Source organism: Schistocerca serialis, chromosome 10 (assembly GCF_023864345.2).
Source record: "Schistocerca serialis cubense isolate TAMUIC-IGC-003099 chromosome 10, iqSchSeri2.2, whole genome shotgun sequence".
Lineage (NCBI taxonomy): Eukaryota > Metazoa > Arthropoda > Insecta > Orthoptera > Acrididae > Schistocerca > Schistocerca serialis.
In genome coordinates this window covers 129,707,487-129,731,786 of record NC_064647.1, presented here as the reverse complement: position 1 = coordinate 129,731,786, position 24,300 = coordinate 129,707,487, and the positions used below count along the sequence as shown (strand labels likewise).

The 24,300-nt window shown below is 44.7% G+C and overlaps 1 protein-coding gene across 1 annotated transcript in view; it reads right to left on the bottom strand.

Annotated features, from left to right (window-relative positions):
- LOC126424605 (endothelin-converting enzyme homolog) overlaps window positions 1-24,300 on the bottom strand; it is a 324,277-nt gene that overhangs the window by 9,750 nt on the left and 290,227 nt on the right. Inside the window, exon 19 of the mRNA XM_050087344.1 lies at window positions 15,640-15,807. Within this exon, the coding sequence (XP_049943301.1) occupies window positions 15,640-15,807 (168 nt within the window). The remainder of the gene's footprint in view (window positions 1-15,639; window positions 15,808-24,300) is intronic.

Below are 24,300 nucleotides of genomic sequence, written 5' to 3'. Positions count from 1 at the left end.
ATGAACTTCGTATCAGCAAAAAAAGATTTTTGGCGCGCGGCAAAAGTTTGTATTTAACAAGTTTACAAAGGGATAGGTACACTACTGGCTTTAATGGCTACACCACGAAAATGACGTGCTAAAGACGCGAAATTTAACCGACAGGAAGAAGATGCAGTGATATGCAAATTATTAGCTTTTCAGAGCATTCACACAAGGTTGGCGCCCGTGGCGACACCTACAACGTGCTGACATGAGGAAAGTTTCCAACCGATTTCTCATACACAAACAGTAGTTGACCGGCGTTCCGTGGTGAAACGTTGTTGTGATGCCTCGTGTGAGGAGGAGAAATGCGTACCATCACGTTTCCGACTTTGATAAAGATCGGATTGTAGCCTATCGCGATTGCGGTTTATCGTATCGCGACATTGCTGCTCGCTTTGGTCGACATCCAATGACTGTTAGCAGAATATGGAATCGGTGGGTTCACGAGGGTAATATGGAAAGCCGTTCTGGATGCCCACGGCCTCGTATCACTAGCAGTCGAGATGACAGGCATCTTATCCGCATGGCTGTAACGGATCGTGCCGCCACATCTCGATCCCTGAGTCAACAGATGGGGACGTTTGCAAGACAACAACCATCTGCACAAACAGTTCGACTACGTTTGCAGGAGCATGGACTATCATCTCGGAGACCATGGCTGCGGCTACCCTTGACGCTGCATCACAGACAGGAGCGCCTGCGATGGTGTACTCATCGACGAACCTGGATGCACGAATGGCAAAACGTCAGTTTTTCGGATGAATCCAGGTTCTGTTTACAGCATCATGATGGTCGCATCCGTGTTTGGTGACATCGCGGTGAACGCACATTGGAAGCGTGTGTATTCGTCATCGCCATAGTAGCGTATCACCCGGCGTGATGGTACGGGGTGCCACTGGTTACACGTCTCGGTCACCTCTTGTTCGCATTGAGGCCACTTTGAAGAGTGGACGTTACATTTCAGATGTGTTACGGCCCGTGGCTCTACCCTTCATTCGATTCCTACATTTCAGCAGGATAATGCACGACCGCATGTTGCAGGTCCTGTACGGACCTTTCTGAATACAGAAAATGTTCGACTGCTGCCCTGGCCAGCACATTCTCCAGATCTCTTACCAATTGAAAACGTCTGGTCAATGGTGGCCGAGAAACTGGCTCGTCACAATACGCCACTCTTGATGAATTGTGATATCGTGTTGAAGCTGCTTGGGCAGCTGTACCTGTACACGCCATCCAAGCTCTGTTTGTCTCAATGCCCATGCGTATCAAGGCCGTTATTACGGCCAGAGGTAGTTGTTCTGGGTACTGATTTCTCAGGGTGCACCCAAATTGCGTGAAAATGTAATCACATGTCAGTTCTAGTATAATATATTTGTCCACTGAATACCCGTTTATCATCTGCATTTCTTCTTGGTGTAGCAATTTTAATGGCCAGTAGTGTAAGAAGGAAAATGGACGACATCTATGTGGAGAAACATTTTCCAACGGTAGCAGCCGTATTGGAAAAGTTGAGTGTTGAAGTGAAAGACTCTCCTGATATGAGTGAAACAACTCTTTTGCGCGCTATTCGGAAATAGGGCTTCACATCCAAAAAGTCCAACACAAAACATATGCTGACAAAACGTAAGCGAGTAGCAGGGAAAGGAAACGTATTCTTGAAGGATATAAGACACCGAATAGACCATTTGTAACACTGAACGAGCCGGCCGGTGTGGCCGTGCGGTTCTAGGCGCTTCAATCTGGAACCGCGCGACCGCTACAGTCTCAGGTTCGAATCATGCCTCGGGCATGGATGTGTGTGATGTCATTAGGTTTAAGTAGTTCTAAGTTCTAGGGGACTGATGGCCTCAGATGTTGAGCCATTTGAACCATTGGCACGCAAATCGTTCCAGGAAGTTTGGATGGTAGGGACAAGAAATGCCTTATGCCTCAGAGAATGTACGCGTTTATCACAGAGGAAGTGTTCACATTGGAGTGGCTGGAATGGAGGAATTGATACAGCGTCCAGGTATGGAAAACGGATTTACCTTCTGTAAAATGTATTCTGCTCAGTGGACAAGGAAATTAAACTTCTGTGGGTAGCCTGTGGCGGACTGCGAATTCAACGCTACTAAAAATATTTGACCATTGGAAATAACTATGTTGGAAACGAGAAAAAGTCTGTTACGGTAAGGGACACTTCACACTGGAAAGTTTTCCGCACAGCGTACGGAGGAATTTAGTGAGTTACGTGCACAAATCTGAAAACAGGTACGACCAAAAAGAGCCCTCTGTCTTGACATAGTAATAGAACCGTTGCAGAGCCAAATAGACAACAGTAATAGCAGTAGCGAGATCTCTGCCAGGAGCGAAAGCGACTAAGTTGGTTTTATTTCATTCGTTATTTTTACCTGCAGAATTTATTCGAGCTAGTCGGTTTCGTTTACTGCTAAAATGTAAAATACATTTCATTGTTCGTTTACTGGGTGCTCCTTGCATACCGAGCGTTCAGTTATAATTTCGCATGTGGTTGCCCTCTACCCGTAACAAATGAACGCGGCAATGCTGTACTGGAATGAGACTACGAAATCGCCATTCTTTGCTGGTGGATAGGCGCTTACTGTGAACCTACCAGTGGCGGCGTGCTGGTATAACTACGATCCACCTCAGACAATATAGACTGCGACTACTACCGCAACTGCTTTACAAACTCGCAACTGACAAACACGGAGAGTATTGATTAGTAATGACACACGATGTAATCAACAAAAATTCAAGCTTCACAATCGTGCTTTCTCCGTCGCAGTGTCTACAACGGAAAGATCAATAGCAGGGTCTTGCTTTTGACATTATAGCCATGAAGCAACTGATCAAAACATAACGAAAATCTGCCTGAAAACAGAAAAGGGTTGTATCTTTAAACTGACCAATTATGGTCCGCTCCTCAAAGTTGAAACTGGCCAAAAATGCTCGAAAAAGTACGCTTTCTCTTAAATAATGCTTCGAATTCTTACGTGAAAATATTAAAACATTTTAAATAAAACGAACTTTATTAACATTCTACATCTTTGTTCTTCGTGCCTAGTATTAATTTTTCAACGTGGTCGCCCTGGCGACGAACACATTTCTCCCGACGAGACGCCGGTTTCCCGGTACCGCTACTATAGTACAGAGATCGTCAAACGGCGACGCACGGTTCTCAGCAGCATTTTACAGTTCCAAAAACGTCAACTAACACTGAGACTTCTTAAAAGTGTAGTTCTTCTCCTTGGTAACAAACAAAAATGCTTACACAGACAGTAATATTTTAAGATTTTAACTGACGTAGGCGAATTAGGCCATGAGGTAAGTTAGCCGCTTATCTCAGAGGCAGAGGAGCAAGTAGCGCGGCCACCGCAGGGTTAGAGGATGTGAGAAGGGGAATATTATTTATCTCCCAATGCTGGGAACTCACGGACGTACCAGACAGGTAAGATGGATTTATGAGTGCGCGTTACAGAGATGGTCATCGTCAAATACGGTACATATTTGTAGCAACGAATAGGGAATTAAATTAAGGCTGTTATAATACAACGCAACGAGTAGAAGAAGTGGTAGTAGAACCGACGCACTCACGTGTCCGTACAAATTTATTTACGTACGTAGACAGTTGGTACATTACGAGTATCGAGAATGTGGATGATCTTTGGCTGTGATTGACAATGATACTGGCAAGATATCGCTCGCAGGGATTCCATGACTCTCAAGAATGTCTTAATTTCAACTTTGACGTCGGATAACAGATGACAAAAGCAATATTTTTTCCCCTTTGATATAAATACAAATTAACAATTTTTTGATTATTTACTTTTGCCTTGAAACCTTGGTTCTTGCCAAATTTGATGGGTCTACATCTAAAGGAGGTACCCTTTAGGTTTTCTAGAATCAAAACATGTGACATAAACGGCCGTATGTTTTGATTGCATTGACCTTTACACCTGTAAGGGACTGTAGACCTTAGTCTAATTGTAAAATGTGAACTTTCACAGCCATAAATGTCGCCATTAATAGAATGTTTTGGAGTCTTATGCCGTAGTTGGATGGATTTCACCTTAAAACCCCGTCTGCGGAGGATATTTTCGAGGCGGATCGTAGCTTCTTTGAATGTCCAGTTGACACCTGGCTCGCTACTGACTTCGGCAAAATTCCGCCTCTCCGTGCCTCCGCACAGTGGCGTGTCGTCATATGTTTTGAACACGCGAGTGCAATTTGCCGTTCAGACAATAAGAAATTCATCCTTCAGTTGCAACTGCATCCTTGCAATTGAAGGCTGAAGTTCTTATTGTCTGAACAATTTACGGTTGCTGACCGCTACATTATGCTAAAGATTTATTAATTTGCCATTGTCGACTGCGTCATTCGCTGTCGCTGCCATCGCATGGTGGAAGACTGGCACAAATCTTCTTCAGCACCAGCTGTCGGAGTTCATGCTTGTTAGCTTCAAATCGGAACAAAAGAAAAGGAAAAAAAAATCATGTGTGGATTCGTGACTAAATAAAGAGAAGACATCCGCTGTGCTATTCAAATGGTTAAAATGGCTCTAGGCACTATCGGACTTAACATCTGAGGTCATCAGTCCCCTAGAACTTAGAACTACTTAAACCTAACTAACCTAACGACGTCACACACATCCATGCCCGAGACAGGATTCGAACCGGCGACCGTAGCAGCAGCGCGGTTGCGGACTGAAGCGCCTAGAACCGCTCGGCCACACCGGCCGGCTGTGCTATTCAGCAGAGTTGTTGAAATAAACTATTGTTTGAGATTCCAGAAGCTGTTTTGACCAACCAAAGAATGACGCCAGAACAGTTCACGGATCTCCTCAACAGAATTCAAGATGTGTTAAGGAATTAAGATACCGATCTGAGAACCATTTACGTCGCTGAAATCGCAGATCACTCTGCGTTTATTTTGGCAAGCGGAAATTCTCGTATGTTTCTATAGAATCCGTACTGGTTTCCAAATTCCACGATTGGGAAATTCGTCCCAGATATCTTTGGTAACGTGTATTAGGAAACGTCCTTCTCTCCAGTATTCAGACACCAAAGCTTTTCACTTCGTACACATTAGGTTTTGTAATGTCCGCCATCAACTCCACATTCCATTCTTTGAGTAACTTCCGTAACTGCGTAGCTGTGCTTTCATCGATACTGACTATTTCGTCAGCATTTTGGGGAACTTTTATATGACCTGGGACCATTTTCCAACTGCAGAGAAGTATCTTTATTTATATTAGATGTTTATTATTGCTCCCAAAACACATTTTATTCATACCAACGGCTTCGAAAATCCTTCGCGTTCATCTAATGAAGAACTGCCTGAACTGCAGTACTTCATCCCACTTTATTCTTATAACGATTATCTTTAACGTCCCAAAAGAACATACGCATAGTGCAACTGTCCATAAGCCGAAAGTTTTCTCAATTTACCACTTCCTACCGCACTTATTGATGCGCCGTTCATCCTGAAAGTACGAGGGCAGTTCAATAAGTAATGCAACACATTTTTTTTCTGAAACAGGGGTTGTTTTATTCAGCATTGAAATACACTATGTTATTCCCCAATCTTTTAGCTACACAACACTATTTTTCAACGTAATCTCCATTCAATGCTACGGCCTTACGCCACCTTGAAATGAGGGCTTGTATGCCTGCACGGTACCATTCCACTGGTCGATGTCGGAGCCAACGTCGTACTGCATCAATAACTTCTTCATCATCCGCGTAGTGCCTCCCACGGATTGCGTCCTTCATTGGGCCAAACATATGGAAATCCGACGGTGCGTGATCGGGGCTGTAGGGTGCATGAGGAAGAACAGTCCACTGAAGTTTTGTGAGCTCCTCTCGGGTGAGGTCTTGCGTTGTCATGAAGAAGGAGAAGTTCGTTCAGATTTTTGTGCCTACGAACACGCTGAAGTCGTTTCTTCAATTTATGAAGAGTAGCACAATACACTTCAGAGTTGATCGTTTGACCATGGGGAAGGACATCGAACAGAATAACCCCTTAAGCGTCCCAGAAGACTGTAACCATGACTTTACCGACTGAGGGTATGGCTTTAAACTTTTTCTTGGTAGGGGAGTGGGTGTGGCGCCACTCCATTGATTGCCGTTTTGTTTCAGGTTCGAAGTGATGAACCCATGTTTCATCGCCTGTAACAATCTTTGACAAGAAATTGTCACCCTCAGCCACATGACGAGCAAGCAATTCCGCACAGATGGTTCTCCTTTGCTCTTTATGGTGTTCGGTTAGACAACGAGGGACCCAGCGGAAACAAACCTTTCAATATCCCAACTGGTGAACAATTGTGACAGCACTACCAACAGAGATGTCAAGTTGAGCACTGAGTTGTTTGATGGTGATCCGTCGATCAGATCGAACGAGTGTGTTCGCACGCTCCGCCATTGCAGGAGTCACAGCTGTGCACGGCCGGCCCGCACGCAGGAGATCAGACAGTCTTGCTTGACCTTGCGGCGATGATGACACACGCTTTGCCCAACGACTCACCGTGCTTTTGTCCACTGCCAGATCACCGTAGACATTCTGCAAGCGCCTACGAATATCTGAGATGCCCTGGTTTTCCGCCAAAAGAAACTCGATCACTGCCTGTTGTTTGCAACGCACATCCGTTACAGACGCCATTTTAACAGCTCCGTACAGCGCTGCCACCTGTCGGAAGTCAATGAAACTATACGAGACGAAGCGGGAATGTTTGAAAATATTCCACAAGAAATTTCCGGTTTTTTCAACCAAAATTGGCCGAGAAAAAAAAATGTGTTGCATTACTTATTGAACTGCCCTCGTATATGCAACTGATAGTCCCGTGTCGTAGAAGTTGAAGAGACCAAGGAACTGAATAGTTTCGCCAACGAATTTCGCCACTGTGCGGTTCGAAAGTGCAGTGGCTGGCAGCACTGCTTTGAAACTTAATTTCGCAATTTAGTGCCTCCGTGTAAAGTAGACCTAAAGTAGTCTTGACCAGGTATAGTTACACAAGAAAGTGTGGTAATGGGACATATACACTATCTCAAGAAGAGTATGCAGACAACTACATGTTGAGTCAAAATTATGTGGTCTTAATTTTGTTTCGTTTTCTATTCCGGGTTGTTGGTACCCATGGCTGACAGACTCACATTGGAGTAAAGAAAAGTGGTTGCAAGCTTAATGGAAGTCGTGCAATCCGCAATAAAGTGCGTGGAAGATTTTCAGAACCAGTTCCAGATAGACGGCCATCAACTCTGCCAACAATTTATCGCATTTACCAGAAGTCTGTATCAACTCGATCAGTAGCAGACAATTATCACAGAAATGCGGGGCGACCAAGGACTGGCAGAAGTGAAGTACATTGCTGTAATGCAGGAGGGCATATTACAGAGTTCGTAAAAAATCGATTAGATGGTGCAGTCTGGAAACAGGGATTCCACTGTGGACAGTGAACCGAATTCAATCCAGGGACCTTGGCATGTGACCACGTCACCTACAAATCGTTCAAGATTTGACTGCTCGGCAGAAACACGTACGACTGCAACGCTGTGAGATTCTCACAGAAATGTCACGGACGCATCTGGGCATTGTTAGGAAAATGACTTTCAGCGGCGAAGCTACCTTTCATTAGTGCTCATGTCAATCGTCATAACACAATTTTCGGAAGTACTGAAAATTCACGTATCGTTTGTGAGCATTAATGTGCATCTCCGGAGGCAAGTGTGTGGTGTGCCTTGACTGCTGCTGGTAAATGCACCACGGTAAATGCACGTGACTACTTACAACTGCTGAAAGAGTTTGCCGTTAATAACGTGCCCATACAACTAAGACGTTAAAGGTCCGCAGCTCATGGTCGTGCGGTAGCGTTCTCGCTTCCCACGCCCGGGTTCCCGGGTTCGATTCCCGGCGGTGTCAGGGATTTTCTCTGCCTAGTGATGACTGGGTGTTGTGTGATGTCCTTCGGTTAGTTAGGTTTAAGTAGTTCTAAGTTCTAGGGGACTGATGACCATAGGTGTTAAGTCCCATAGTGCTCAGAGCCATTTGAACCTAAGACGTTAAGGTATTTTGAACATGATGGTGCACGCCACATTTTGCTCTCCCATTCGTGGTTATCTTGAACAAACGTTCCCAAAACGTTGGATTGGTTGCGACAGACCGTTGTTACGGCCTCCCCCATCTCCAGAGCTCACACCTAATGACCTCCGGTTATGGGGTATGATAAAGGAACGCGTGCATTGGGCAAAAGTAAGAGTCCTGTAAGAACTCAAGGACAGTATAAAAGGTGTGATCTCCAACATTTCTCAGAAATGCGTGTTCGGGCACTAAATTGTACTGTTGAACAATGGTTTGAGCGCATTAATCATGCTGGCGATGGGATTGAGACTCTGTATATTGAAAATTCTGAGTAAATGCTTTCTCTCAAACAGTGTTCACATAATTTTGACTCACCCCATATTGTGTACTGTGTATTAAGCCGGGGACGTAGAAACAACGGAGAGGCTCCGTCTTGCCATAACCCTCAGTGGTTCACAACCTCCTATCAGGCCACAGCAGTCCACCCACCACACCGAACCCAGGGTTATTGTGCGGTTCAGCCCCCCAGAGGAACCCCCCCCCCCCCTCTCCCTTTCCCCCTCCCCTCGCCTGGGAACGTCTCATACCATAGTGTAACTATGGTGTACGCGTACGAGGAGACAGTGTTTGCACAGCAATCGCCGACATAGTGTAGCTGAGGCGGAATAAAGGGAACCAGCCCACAAGCGCCGAGGTGGATGGAAAACCGCCATAAAAACCATCCACAGGCTGGCCCACACACCTGACCTCGACACTAAACCACTAGGCGGATTCGTGCCGGGGACCGGCACGCCTTCTCGCTCGGGAAGCAGCGCGATAGACCGGGTGGCTACCCGGGAGGGCCACCCCTTATTAGTGGACATTAATGTAGAGTGTGCCAATTCTTTTCCTTTATGACTGTTAGATCTCTGGTGTGCACACTTCCAGTGAGGTTTTTGAATATCTGTGGAGGAATGGCAGTCATTTATTCCTCAAGGGCCGCAACTAGTCTGGAGCGAAGTCGACGTTGTAAATCATACTTCCAGGTGTTGCGTTGTGTTCAGGCCGAGTCTCAGGGCGGGACAATCCATTCCAGAAATGTTATTGTCTGAAAGCCACTGCTTCACAGTTGCTGCCTTGCGACAGGGAACATTGTCATGGTGATACAGTTTGTGAGCAGTTCCTCTACTGTACGTGGCACACAATGCTCACCCACCTACGGGATCTGTTAAGGGGAGCCGGAGGTGCCTATGCTGCCAATGTTAAAATCACTAAGTCTGAGGAACATTTATGAATAAACTACCAAATAGAAAAATTTGAATTTTTTTTACATATAGAGTGGTTTAGTATTGCAGTTATGACAAAGGGATTTTGGAGTACCTTTTCTAGTTTCCTTCCAATTATTTTTTTTATTAATGACCCAAATTTTTTTTACAAATAATTGCTTTATAATAAAACTGAAATGAAACTACTGAACATATTGCCAAATGGCTGTGTTACAATGTAAGTTTGACCACTAGGAGTGCTGTATAAAAATTTCATCTCTCTAGCTTGATGGATTTCGAGAAAATTTTCCTTATATTCGAAAAATTCTAATTTACGAGAAATGGCTATCAAAGTTTTTCAATACATTCCTGCACTAAAGGATGGATTATCAGGGCCTTCTTCTTCATCCTCCAAAAGGTTCCTCTTCTTTTCTGGCCTGTTGTTCCATCATACTGCATATGCCTTTCTCTTCTTTCTGCTCCTCTTATCCTTTCTCTGTCAATATTTCTTAGTGCTCGTACAGTGTTCACCCCAGCTGTAAATCCTAATGCCTTCAGAACTTCACACTTCACACTGTTCCCTTGTTTGTAGGTTGCTATGGCATCATAAATGCCAAAGTGCTGTGTTTTTATGCTTACAAACACCCTTTTAGGAATCACTTTCCAAATCAAATTGTTTACGCTCTCATTAGGATTCTGCGTCTTTCCGTGTAGACATTTGTGTAACAATTGTGGCTGTGCTAAGTCATGAAAAGTTGGTTTTATTGTTCCCTCCTGATTCTTGTACATACTGCATATTACCTGCTTTACACAAGAAGTATAATACTACCAACAACAGGCGCAACACTGAACTAATTCGAAACGGTAAACAGCAAAGAGACGATGTTCCGCGCTCTTATTCATTGTAGTATCGCAACTTGGTAATAGTGTTAATTTTCTTTTCCCTACGGTCTTCCTCTTCTTATATACACGGTTACTAAAACATGGCATCGTAACCAGAACAGAAGTGTACGACAATATTAAATGGAGGAAGATGTTCGAAATTCTGAGGAAAATAGGAGTAAGCTGTAAGGAAATACGGGTAATATTTGTCACAGAAAACAATGTAGCCAAATCTTGCACACTCGCTGTATGCGTAACATAGGCGCTGTATGCGTAACAGGCCGAGAAAATCCCAAGCAGTTCGCCAGGAAGTCACGAGAGGGTGTTAGATGCATTCAGCGGCCGCCCATTTCCTCTGCAGACGTGGAGGAAAATGGTAATAACTCCACTTCTAGGGCGAGTAGAACAATAATTCAAAGTTTACATTAAAGAGGAATGTTCCAATTAATTTTCGGTAGCAAAAAAAAAAAAAAAAATCGTAATTTTTTGGACCACCTCCGGCTCCCCTTAAAAAAATTCCGGAACTTCGTCCACAAAACTTTTCTACTGCTACCTTTTACTTATTGTGCATGGTCTCCTTTGAAATATTCTCCTCCACAATTGATACAGCGCTCCCAACGCCGTTTCCACTTCCGGAAGCATTCCTGGTACACCTCTTGCTGGATCGCTCGAAGCGCCATCTGCGAATTTTCTTTTGTCTAGTCCATCGTTTGCAAATCCTTTAAAAGGATTTTTCAGCTCTGAAAATAAAAAAAAATCCGTGGGACCAGGTCTGGAGAGTACGGAGGACGAGGCAGGACACTGATTTTGTTTTTTGTGCAATAGTCACACACCAACAGGGATCAATGTTCGGGTCCATTATCCTGATGCAAGAGCAGTGAATTGTCTCGCCACATTGCAAGTCATTTCTTTCTCACATTTTCTCGCAGGCGTCGCAACACGTCCCGACAGTAGCATCGATTAACAGTTTGTCCCTGTGGCACGAATTCATAATGAACAAATTCTTCAAAGTCAAAGAAAACTTTCAGCATGGCATTCACATTTGACCTGACGGGCACTTTTTGTCTTGGAGAACCTTTCCCGACTCATTGTGAAGTCTGAACCTTGGTCTCAATATCATACCCGTAGAACCACATCTCATCACCAGTGATGATTCTGTTAAAGAACATCTCTTTCTTATTTGTGTGATTCAAAAGTTCTTCACAGATAGCGAGGCGAAGGTCTTTCTGGTCTTGACTCATGAGCCGTGGGACGAACTCGGCGACAACACGATGCGTTCCAAGATGCTGTGTCAGGATTTCATGAGATAATCCAACTGAAATATTACATTCTTCTGCAATCTCTCGGACAATCATTCTTCGATTGGCATGGACAGATTCGTTGACGTTTGTGACATGAGCGTCGAAGGGCGTTCCGAACGAGGGTCATCTTTAACTTTCGTCTGGCCATTTTTAAAGGGTGTGAACCATTCTTAGCACCGAGTAAGGCTTAAGCACTCATGACCGTAGGCTTTCTGCATTATTTTGGTGTTTCTATGTAAAGGTTTTCTTGAGATTCACGCAGAATTTTGTGCAGACTCGTTGCTCCTCTAACTCTGCCATCTCGAAATCCGCAAACTGTGCGACACAACTTTCTGTTCAGTACAACATTAACAGACATGCAACATAGAAACCTCTAGGCGCGCAGTCCGGAACCGTGCGACTGCTACGGTCGCAGGTTCGAATCATGCCTCGGGCATGGATGTGTGTGATGTCCTTAGGTTAGTTTAAGTAGTTCTAAGTTCTAGGGGACTGATGACCACAGCAGTTGAGTCCCATAGTGCTCAGAGCCATTTGAACCATTTTTTGAACAATTACGGCGGTTACACATTAAAAACAGGCGTGTGCAGGGATGCCGACCATATTTCGCTCCAACAAACCATTGTTGTTGTTGTTGTGGTCTTCAGTCGAGAGACTGGTTTGATGCAGCTCTCCATGCTACTCTATCCTGTGCAAGCTTCTTCATCACCCAGTACCTACTGCAACCTTTATCCTTCTGAATCTGTTTAGTGTATTCATCTCTTGGTCTCCCTCCATGCTGCCTTCAATATTAAATTGGTGATCCCTTGATGCCTTAGAACATGTCCTACCAACCGATCCCTTCTTCTAGTCACGTTTTGCCACAAACTCCTCCCCAATTATATTCAATACCTTCTCATTAGTTATTTGATCTACCCGTCTAATCTTCTGCATTCTTCTGTAGCACCACATTTCGAAAGCTTCTATTCTCTTCTTGTCCAAGTTATTTATCGTCCATGTTTCACTTCCATACATGGCTAGACTCCATACAAACACTTTCAGAAACGACTTCCTGACATTTAAATCTATAGTCGATGTTAACAAATTTCTCTTCTTCAGAAACGCTTTCTTTGCCATTGCCAGTCGATATTTCATACCCTCTCTACTTCGACCATCATCAGTTATTTTGCTCCCCAAATAGCAAAACTCCTTTACGAATTTAAATGTCTCATTTCCTAATCTAATTCCCTCAGCATCACCCGACTTAATTCGACTACATTCCATTATATTCGTTCATTATATTCGTTTTGCTTTTGTTGATGTTCATCCTATATCCTCCTTTCAAGACATTGTCCATTCCAATCAACTACTCTTGCAAGTCCTTTGCTGTCACTGACAGAATTACAATGTCATCGGCGAACCTAAAAGTTTTTATTTTTTCTCCATGGATTTTAATACCTACTCCGAATTTTCGTTTGTTTCCTTTACTGCTTGCTAAATAAACAGATTGAATAACGTCAGTGATAGGCTACAAACCTATCTCACTCCCTTACCAACCACTGCTTCCCTTTCGTGCCCCTCAACTCTTATAACTGCCATCTGGTTTCTGTACAAATTGTAAATAGCCTTTCGCTCCCTGTATTTTACCTGTGCCACCTTCAGAATTTGAAAGAGAGTATTCCAGTCAACATTGTCAAAAGCTATCTCTAGGTCTACAAATGCTAGAAACATAGGTTTGCCTTTCCCTTAACCTTTCTTCTAAGGTAAATCGTTGGGTCAGTATTGCCTCACGCGTTTCAGCATTTCTACGGAATCCAAACTGATCTTCCCCATGGTCGGCTTCCACCAGTTTTTCCATTCGTCTGTAAAGAATTCGTGTTAGTATTTTGCAGCTATGACTTATTAAACTGATAGTTCGGTAATTTTCACATCTGTCAGCACTTGCTTTCTTTGGGATTGGAATCATTATATTCTTCTTGAAGTCTGAGGGTATTTCGCCTGTCTCATACATCTTTCTCACCAGATGGCAGAGTTTTGTCAGGTCTGGCTCTACCAAGGCTGTCAGTAATTCTAATGGAATGTTGTCTACTCTCGGGGCCTTGTTTCGACTCAGGTATTTCAGTGCTCAGTCAACAACCATTAGCGCGAAGTTACGAATGTTCCAGAATTTTTGAACTGACCTGATACCGTAACACCACAGCCTCCGTACTTGAGTATTGGCAGTACACATGATGGCAGGTAACGTTCTCAAAGCATTCGTCAGCCCAAACCCTCCCACTGGACTATCGTAGGGTAGAGCGTGATTCATCACTCCAAATCACTTGTTTCCAGTCATCCACTGTCCAGTGGATCATGTCCGAAGGAACAGGTACGGCTGCAACTACCGCTGCTATGAAAAACATGAAATGTATGCGCAGCTGCGAATGTGAACCATCTCCAGTTGTATAATGGAATGACGACAGTGAAAATTTGTGCCGGAACGGGACACGAACCCGGAATTCCTGCTTTACGCGGGTGGTCTCCTAATCCATTTCGGCTATCTAAGCACGACTCACGGTCTGACCACTCCCGTAATGCGGGAAGTCCGAGTTTGAGTCGTGGACTGGCACACTTTTTCATTCCAGTGTACAGCTGGAAGTGGTTCATCTTCGCTATTGCGAATACATTTCATGACGAAGATCTGTTGTTCAGAGGTAGCTGGTCGACACTTTTACCCCACGCTTTTTAACTCCTTATTCCAGCTAGACTGTTGGTAGTGCGGTAGAACTCACGAGTGATTCCTTCTGCTGTTTTCATGCGACTTCTTGCAACCGTCCTTCGAAACGCTCGACGGTCCCTGTCCGTGATCACATGAGCTCTATCTGGTCTCGGTTTAGCTGTGGTCGTTCCTTCACATTTCCACTTCACAATCACATCAGCAAGAGTCGACCTGGGCAGCTATAGATGGGCTGAAGTGTTCCTCATGGACATTTTACTCAGGTGACATCCAAAAACTAAACCACATTCTAAGTCACTAAGCTCTCCTGACCAACCCTTTACCATGAGAGGTAGTGGTTAGCACACTGGACTCGCAATCGGGAAGGCGTCCGTCTGTCCTAATTTAGGTTTTGGTGATTTCCGTAAATCGCTACAGGCAAATGTCGGGATGGTTCCTTTGAAAGGTTACGATCGACTTCCTTCCCTAGTCTGAAGGTACCGATGACCTCGCTCTTTCGTCCCCTCCCCCAAATCAACCAACCAACCCATTCTGCTGTTATTACAAGTGTAATGTGCTGCGAATACATAGAAATATAGATCCCTTATCATTTAGCTACAAAATAGCAGGTCAGCAACTGGAAGCAGTTAATTCCATAAATTATCTGGGAGTACGCGTTAGGAGTGATTTAAAATGGAATGATCATATAAAGTTGATCGTCGGTAAAGCAGGTGCCAGACTGAGATTCATTGGAAGAATCCTAAGGAAATGCAATCCGAAAACAAAGGAAGTATGTTACAGTACGCTTCTTCGCCCACTGCTTGAATACTGCTCAGCAGTGTGGGATCCGTACCAGATAGGGTTGATAGAAGAGATAGAGAAGATCCAACGGAGTGCAGCGCGCTTCGTTACAGGATCATTTAGTAATCGCGAAAGCGTTACGGAGATGATAGATAAACTCCAGTGGAAGACTCTGCAGGAGAGACGCTTAGTAGCTCGGTACGGACTTTTGTTGAAGTTTCGAGAACACATCTTTACCGAGGAGTCGAGCAGTATTTTGCTCCCTCCTACGTATATCTCGCGAAGAGACCATGAGGATAAAATCAGAGAGATTAGAGCACACACAGAAGCATACCGACAATCCTTCTTTCCACGAACAATACGAGACTGGAATAGAAAGGAGAACCGATAGAGGTACTCAGGGTACCCTCCGCCACACACCGTCAGGTGGCTTGCGGAGTATGGATGTAGATGTAGATGTATTGATTCTCTACTGGGAGCACAATATTTCTTCCCTCCTTTTATGCTAGCGGGGCCACCTTTCGTGACATCTAGTGGCCAAATGCGCATTACATTGGGGTGTACGAATACTTTATATCACGTAGTGTTTATTTTGATAATGGAACACGCTGATAGCTAGAGATGCAGATGCTGATTTACTCACGTTTCCATATCCGATGAAGAACATTTGGTTATGAGTGAAGTTCTGGAATCCAGGCAGCACGCCATCCTCATTACGGTTGCGTATGAGGTACAGCTGGTAGGCTACGAACGCCTCCAGCAGGCCCCCATTGTCTGCGATGTTCTCGTCCAGCGTCTGCTCTCCATCAACCTGCCAACAGTCACCGACACATAAAAAAACCAACGTGTCTGTCTGTTGTTTTATGTACACTCCTGGAAATGGAAAAAAGAACACATTGACACCGGTGTGTCAGACCCACCATACTTGCTCCGGACACTGCGAGAGGGCTGTACAAGCAATGATCACACGCACGGCACAGCGGACACACCAGGAACCGCGGTGTTGGCCGTCGAATGGCGCTAGCTGCGCAGCATTTGTGCACCGCCGCCGTCAGTGTCAGCCAGTTTGCCGTGGCATACGGAGCTCCATCGCAGTCTTTAACACTGGTAGCATGCCGCGACAGCGTGGACGTGAACCGTATGTGCAGTTGACGGACTTTGAGCGAGGGCGTATAGTGGGCATGCGGGAGGCCGGGTGGACATACCGCCGAATGGCTCAACACGTGGGGCGTGAGGTCTCCACAGTACATCGATGTTGTCGCCAGTGGTCGGCGGAAGGTGCACGTGCCCGTCGACCTGGGACCGGACCGCAGCGACGCACGGATGCACGCCAAGACCGTAGGATCCTACGCAGTGCCGTAGGGGACCGCACCGCCACTTCCCAGCAAATTAGGGACACTGTTGCTCCTGGGGTATCGGCGAGGACCATTCGCAACCGTCTCCATGAAGCTGGGCTACGGTCCCGCACACCGTTAGGCCGTCGTCCGCTCACGCCCCAACATCGTGCAGCCCGCCTCCAGTGGTGTCGCGACAGGCGTGAATGGAGGGACGAATGGAGACGTGTCGTCTTCAGCGATGAGAGTCGCTTCTGCCTTGGTGCCAATGATGGTCGTAGGCGTGTTTGGCGCCGTGCAGGTGAGCGCCACAATCAGGAGTGCATACGACCGAGACACACAGGGCCAACACCCGGCATCATGGTGTGGGGAGCGATCTCCTACACTGGCTGTACACCACTGGTGATCGTCGAGGGGACACTGAATAGTGCACGGTACATCCAAACCGTTATCGAACCCATCGTTCTACCATTCCTAGACCGGCAAGGGAACTTGCTGTTCCAACAGGACAATGCACGTCCGCATGTATCCCGTGCCACCCAACGTGCTCTAGAAGGTGTAAGTCAACTACCCTGGCCAGCAAGATCTCCGGATCTGTCCCCCATTGAGCATGTTTGGGACTGGATGAAGCGTCGTCTCACGCGGTCTGCACGTCCAGCACGAACGCTGGTCCAACTGAGGCGCCAGGTGGAAATGGCATGGCAAGCCGTTCCACAGGACTACATCCAGCATCTCTACGATCGTCTCCATGGGAGAATAGCAGCCTGCATTGCTGCGAAAGGTGGATATACACTGTACTAGTGCCGACATTGTGCGTGCTCTGTTGCCTGTGTCTATGTGCCTGTGGTTCTGTCAGTGTGATCATGTGATGTATCTGACCTCAGGAATGTGTCAATAAAGTTTCCCCTTCCTGGGACAATGAATTCACGGTGTTCTTATTTCAATTTCCAGGAGTGTATGATATGGTAAAATAGCGTATCCAAAGTTGTGACCTCTAGGACAGGAATAGCTCATATTAATGATGAGCACGTAATAAGACGGATGGTGATGCTTTGCACAATGTCATGGGTCAGTGTAGGCCGTTGTGCTTCAGCCTATGGCGTTATTCCATTACATCTTTCTGCAGCATATGCTTTGTGGCGCATGCAGAATAATTACCGTTGTTTTCATGTTAGGTTACAAGTGATGAGGATACTTAGCTACTGTACTGGCCACTATGGGTGCCAGAAAGCAAAAAGGCAATTAATACATTGTGAAACGATAGTTTTTGGACGATATAAATTGTACTAGAGAGAGTCAGAAGTGGAAGGAATGACCCAATATGGCACTTACCCCAGCATTGTCTGTTACCGGGGTAGGCAACAGCTGGTTCATGTGGAGTGAGACAGACAAAAAGAACTGACGGGCTGGACGTAATTATACTCTGTCAGTCCCCATATGCAACCCATCATACACCCTTCTTCTTGCTTGCACATTACAGCAGTATCTGCTATCTGTGTTACATGCTGAGCTTTTGTTCAAATTGATACTGAATTGATGTATCTGTCTGTTTAGTGAGGCAGTTCACTTTGTAACGATCATTTACTTCTGCAGTTGGTGGGTGGGGGGTTGGTAGTAGAGGGTAGTTGTCCCCTCCCCCCGCCCCCCACCTATCCCAACTGGATATGCTCTTAGTATGACACTCACAATGGGCACACAAAATAAAAGTGGTTCTCAAAACATACCTTAACACATATGAGTATAAGCCAGTATGATTTCTGTAACGATAATGTTGACTGAACTTTAAAACTTGCAAGGTAAAATCTATTTCTAAAGTCTTTATGTTTGAATGTAAGTCACAAGAGTATCAGCCAGTATGATTTCTGTAACGATAATCTTGTCTGAACTTTAAAACTTGCAAGGTAAAATCTATTTCTAAAGTCTTTATGTTTGAATGTAAGTCACAAGAGTATCAGCCAGTATGATTTCTGTAACGATAATGTTGACTGAACTTTAAAACTTGCAAGGTAAAATCTATTTCTAAAGTCTTTATGTTTGAATGTAAGTCACAAGAATATCAGCCAGTATGATTTCTGTAACGATAATGTTGTCTGAACTTTAAAACTTGCAAGGTAAAATCTATTTCTAAAGTCTTTATGTTTGAATGTAAGTCACAAGAGTATCAGCCAGTATGATTTCTGTAACGATAATGTTGACTGAACTTTAAAACTTGCAAGGTAAAATCTATTTCTAAAGTCTTTATGTTTGAATGTAAGTCACAAGAGTATCAGCCAGTATGATTTCTGTAACGATAATCTTGTCTGAACTTTAAAACTTGCAAGGTAAAATCTATTTCTAAAGTCTTTACATTTGAATGTAAGTCACTGACGTCACTAAGCAGCGTAATTTGAAAAGGCAATAAACCTCTACTGTCATCGGATGGTAACCTGTTTAAACACAATCAGATGAAACCATGTGCTTCCAGAGGCCTTTCCAAGTCTCAGGCATTTATGATATCTACGTGCTGGCATAAGCTGGCGCCAGCCCACCATGCGGCAAAGTGGTTGCGAGACGATAGACAGAGGCCAACAACAGACTCACAGGAAACGCGCCGCCATCGCCCTCTCGGCTGGCAGTATTTAGGATCGCCACCACGGACCAGAGGGCGAGTCTGTTCGAGTCTGTCGCAACCGAGTTAATTGCAGTGTCATCAGTCGTGCCACAGTGGGAATCGCAGTAGCAGTTAGCTTCGCCGCTAACAGAGACAGGCAGCACACAGCAGGCATAATTGCAAAGATAGCGGACTTTATACTTCATCACCACTGAGATTAATGTGGACTATACAGAAGAACTTGTACCAAAACTAATATCTTGAGTTAAGTAAACAGTTTGTGTTACAGAATGAGGATACTGGCCATCAAACAAAAACCTCTCCTTGCTTCATCATTGCACAGGTCTACAGAGACAACGAGATGACATAAAAGTTTATAAGAAGACCAAAAATATGTACCAAGACCGGATTCGAACCCAGTTGTCCTGCTTGGGAGACAGATGCGCTAACTATACGCCACTGTGCCACAGTGGCTTGCCACAGACTACCCTAGGGTGCCTCCCTCCCCATTTATGTCTCAGCTCACTTGGTATTCCTCCCAGGATAGTCCATGCAGTTGTGTGTAGGGTGGCAAATTGGTTTACTCATTTGCCTAGCGAGCAGGAGAGCTGGATTCGAATCTTGGCATTGCTACAAATTTTCAATCGTCGCTTCAGTCTGGATATATACATCATTGATGCTTGAGACTTGAAAAGTTCTCTCTTCAAGTGATAAAGCAACTAGGTCTGGGTTTCAGGCAGGCTCTCCCTTTTCATTCCTTGCTGAGGTGCCATTCCAATGCAGTTGGAGTGCCTATGCAACGCGGTTCGAGTTGAGGGTGAACACGAAGTGGATTGAGTCATGAATGGGAATTTGCGTTGAAGAGGCACGTGTGCTAGGGTAGTCTGTGCCGGTGTGCAAAGCCATGTGACAGGATGGCGTAGAAGATAGCGCATCTGCACAGTGCGCAGGAGACCCGGGTTCTAATCCCAGCCTTGGTAAAAAAAATTCATTTGTCTCTTTTGTCTTCATATGGAAATGTTTAAACGCAAATTTACGTGCCATCTTTACTTGTATAGCAGGCAAATAAACCTGTGTCTAACGGTTTTGGAAGGATAAAAAAGCAAAGGCAAAGCTCCGGGTATTGACGCTCATGGGCCAATAGGGGCCGACCGACCGCCGTGTCGTCCTCTGGCAATGTTCTCACTGGATGCAGTATACAGGGGCTTGTGACCAGCACACGGCTCTCTCGGCCGTTCTATTCCCTGGAGCCGCTATTTCTCACTCAAGCACCTCCTCGAACGGCTCCACAAGGCTGAGTGCATCCTGTTGCAGTCCTCCCACCTAGGAGAAATCTCTGACGGTATCGTGAGCCAAATCCTGGGCCTACTCATAACAGCCAAATATGCTGCCCACCGAGCTAGGAAGGTGGATTTCAAAGTACACTATAATATTTCTGGCTTAGTCAGCCATCATATTTGTCTCCAAGAAGGTGTTCCCAGAGCAGTGGAGATGCAAGAAGTATATACGAGCTGCATTCAAGTTCTAAGGCCTCCCATTTTTTTTCTCCGGACTGGAAACAGATAGAAACTTGCGCATTGTTTTAAAATGAGGCCGCGTTCATTGTCAATACGTCCCAGAGATGGCAGCACCGTACGGCACATGGAATTTTACCGCCAGCGGCGAGAATGAGAACTGTTTTAAATACTTAAAATGGCGACGTTTTCCTTAGTTGAACAGCGTGCAATCATTCGTTTTCTGAATTTGCGTGGTGTGAAACCAATTGAAATTCATCTACAGTTGAAGGAGACATGTGGTTATGGATGTGTCGAAAGTGCGTTCGTGGGTGCGACAGTTGAATGAAGGCAGAACATCGTGTGACAACAAACCGAAACAACCTCGGGCTCGCACAAGCCGGTCTGAGGACATGATCGAGAAAGTGGAGAGAATTGTTTTGGGGAGATCGCCGAATGACTGTTGAACAGATCGCCTATAGAGTTGGCATTTCTGTGGGTTCTGTGCACACAATCCCGCATGACGACCTGAAAATGCGAAAAGTATCATCCAGGTGGGTGCCACGAATGCTGACGGACGACCACATGGCTGCCCGTGTGGCATGTTGCCAAGCAATGTTGACGCGCAACGACAGCACGAATGGGACTTTCTTTTCGTCGGTTGTGACAATGGATGAGACGTGGATGCCATTTTTCAATCCAGAAACAAAGCGCCAGTCAGCTCAATGGAAGCACACAGATTCACCGCCACCAAAGAAATTTCGGGTAACTGCCAGTGCTGAAAAAATGATGGTGTCCATGTTCTGGGACAGCGAGGGCGTAATCCTTACCCATTGCGTTCCAAAGGGCACTACGGTAACAGGTGCATCCTACGAAAATGTTTTGAAGAACAAATTCCTTCCTGCACTGCACCAAAAACGTCCAGGAAGGGCTGCGCGTGCGCCGTTTCACCAAGACAACGCACCCGCACATCGAGCAAACGTTGCGCAACAATTTCTTCGTGATAACAACTTTGAAGTGATTCCTCATGCTCCCTACTCGCCTGACCTGGCTCCTAGTGACTTTTGGCTTTTTCCAGCAATGAAACACACTCTCCGTGGCCGCACGTTCACCAGCCGTGCTGCTATTGCCTCAGCGATTTTCCAGTGGTCAAAACAGACTCCTAAAGAAGCCTCCGCCGCTGCCATGGAATCATGGCGTCAGCGTTGTGAAAAATGTGTACGTCTGCAGGGCGATTACGCCGAGAAGTAACGCCAGTTTCATCGATTTCGGGTGAGTAGTTAATCAGAAAAAAAAATCGGAGGGCTTAGAACTTGAATGCACCTCGTAGATGACGAAATGTGGTGTGAGGTACCTGTGACAGATGTTAGGTTCGGTACCATTCCCGTGAGAAAGACCGCCTGCATAATGCTACTGCTCTATGATTGGCTGCTCGGGACGTCAACTTGAAGACAGCAGGTTAGTGAACTATAACAGAACCTTCCTATTCCACACAGTGCAGTGGAAACAACTAGGCGCCGCTCGTGTACTGCATGCACGGAACAAATGTGCTCAGTGGCACGTCATCTGCAGTAATGCAGAGTAGGTAAAGGAGGATGATTGTTCAACCTCGGTGTAGAAAGAGGACGTCTCCATACTCCTTTAATGCGTCGATACTCGCGAAGAGCAGTAGAACTATTGCTGTTTTTTTTTTTTTAATATAAAACAGCTTTACTCACCAAGTCCAGACCCGTGTTGACCGTCTGGAACTGTAATTCACACTGATGCTTGTGTTATCGACCCTACGTCACCGTATCAGTACTGGCGCCTAACGGCTTGTCATCGAACTAACACGTAACGACGCAAATCCAGCAGCGCTCAGTGTGAACATAATTCCTGTAAAGTTGGGTACCCATACGACAAAAAGTTTCCCTCCTGCACTGGACCAGGCAGCGAAAGTTTATGACCACCGTTCACATTTCCAGTGGCTTATGATGGCAGTCGTAAGCATGGCTAAAGCATGATTACTTCTTGCTATGTTGACTAGGACTCAAGTTACGTTAAAGGAAATAAACGTATTTTGCAGTTCCTATTGATACGTTCCTTTCGCTGTGATTACCCTAGCCAGTTGATCAACACAAGTGTTTTCATATGTTTCACTGTACCAAAGCTTATCCAGTTCATCATCCTCCAATCTAACATTCGAATTACAGATCTTTGTGAGTTCACGGACGCCCTTTTAAAAATGCCGAGAGCGATTGTAACCACTGGAAGTATTCCAAAACTATTACGTAAAATGAAAACTCCTTCGTAATAGAAGTTGGTTCTGAAGTAACGTAACAGACACTTTCGACAACTATATACAGTTACCCGACCCTTCATATCGATCTTTTCACTTTGTAATGACTCTATCAGCTTTCTTCGTGTGGTACAAGTTTTTGTATTTGGTTTCTCTTTTAGAAATAGTCCCTCACTTGTGACGGAACGTCACATAAATTGACATTTCGAGAAAAATTAAAAGGGTTTTTTGTGTGTTAAAAACAGTGACGTGTGAACTATAAATTATTGAAAGACTGCGTCCGTGTACGCGATGAATATCAAATATTTAAAAAGTATAGTTTACTATCTGTAACGCTCGCAAACAGCGATCCGTTTAACAGCCTTTTGTTTCAGTATCTGTGTAATGTAGATGAAGAAGAACAGAGATAATTCTTTTGGGTTAGACTTTTTTTCCTAGTCTGTTTCGTCTAGCGGAAGGCCGCCATTGTATCACAGTCTGATATTTAATGTAAGTCTGCCTGTAAGTTATCAGAATGTATGTCAAACTGTTATTAAAAGTGTTGGTTATTGAGGTAGTGAGCACCTCCCATAATAGCCACCATTAACTGTAATTAATAACTCTATTTCAGAACTTCGTATTGCGGGAGCTCTCTTTCCCTAGCAGCATTTGGTCGGCCATTACGCTGATGATATTTTTTAGTTAGAAATTCAGTCTGTAATATTAAATGTAAATGCGGGAGACTTCTCTATTTTGATCTTTTAATAGTTTCAAAGCTAGTAAAGTAAAGACAAATTCCATTCTTTAATGTTTTCGTACTGAATGAGTTCAATATGTTTAAGATTGGCCGCTTAACGACAGATGAGATTCTCCTCAGCTTTTGTCTTGCAGATAACAAAATACAGAAAAATATACCGTTTAATAAGCATAAAAAATATCTCAGTTTCTTTGTGGAAGTTAATACGTAAATGACCAGTAGCCCCTGACAACCAAATTAGTAATTACAGTTTGTGTGATGTCCTTAGGTTAGTTAGGTTTAAGTAGTTCTAAGTTCTAGGGGACTGATGACCATAGATGTTAAGTCCCATAGTGCTCAGAGCTACTATTACGGTTTGTGTAAAAGCACACACATTTTCTCTCCCTAATAGCAGCGGTGAGCCGCGCGCTGTGTATGAAATATTATTTCGTGCGTACTTCGGAATAACCGATGTACGTACGTATGTTATCGTGGTACTGGGTTATTTCAGAGTGTCATGCTTGTCCACAATATTTAACAGAGAAAATAATATTGCAGTACGGAGTAAATAATATTGCAGTATTCAGTATTTATTTTTTTGATTAATCACTGCATGTATAGAATTTAACAAAACTCTCAATCCCGAGTATCGCGCTATACTTTATTAATATATGTTGGGGGTCAGTACGACCTATTACTATTAGGTTTCGTGGCGAATAACTTCCGTCAACTAACCCTGCACACTTGATATGAGAGCACTACTCATCTTCATTTTAACGCCGTATTTAGAAAAACGTATTGAATCAATTTGCCAGAAGCTGGGTGCGCTTTGAATGCTCATCAGATGCCTCGTAGGTATGCAGATTAGATTTACAGTTATGACTCCAGATCAAA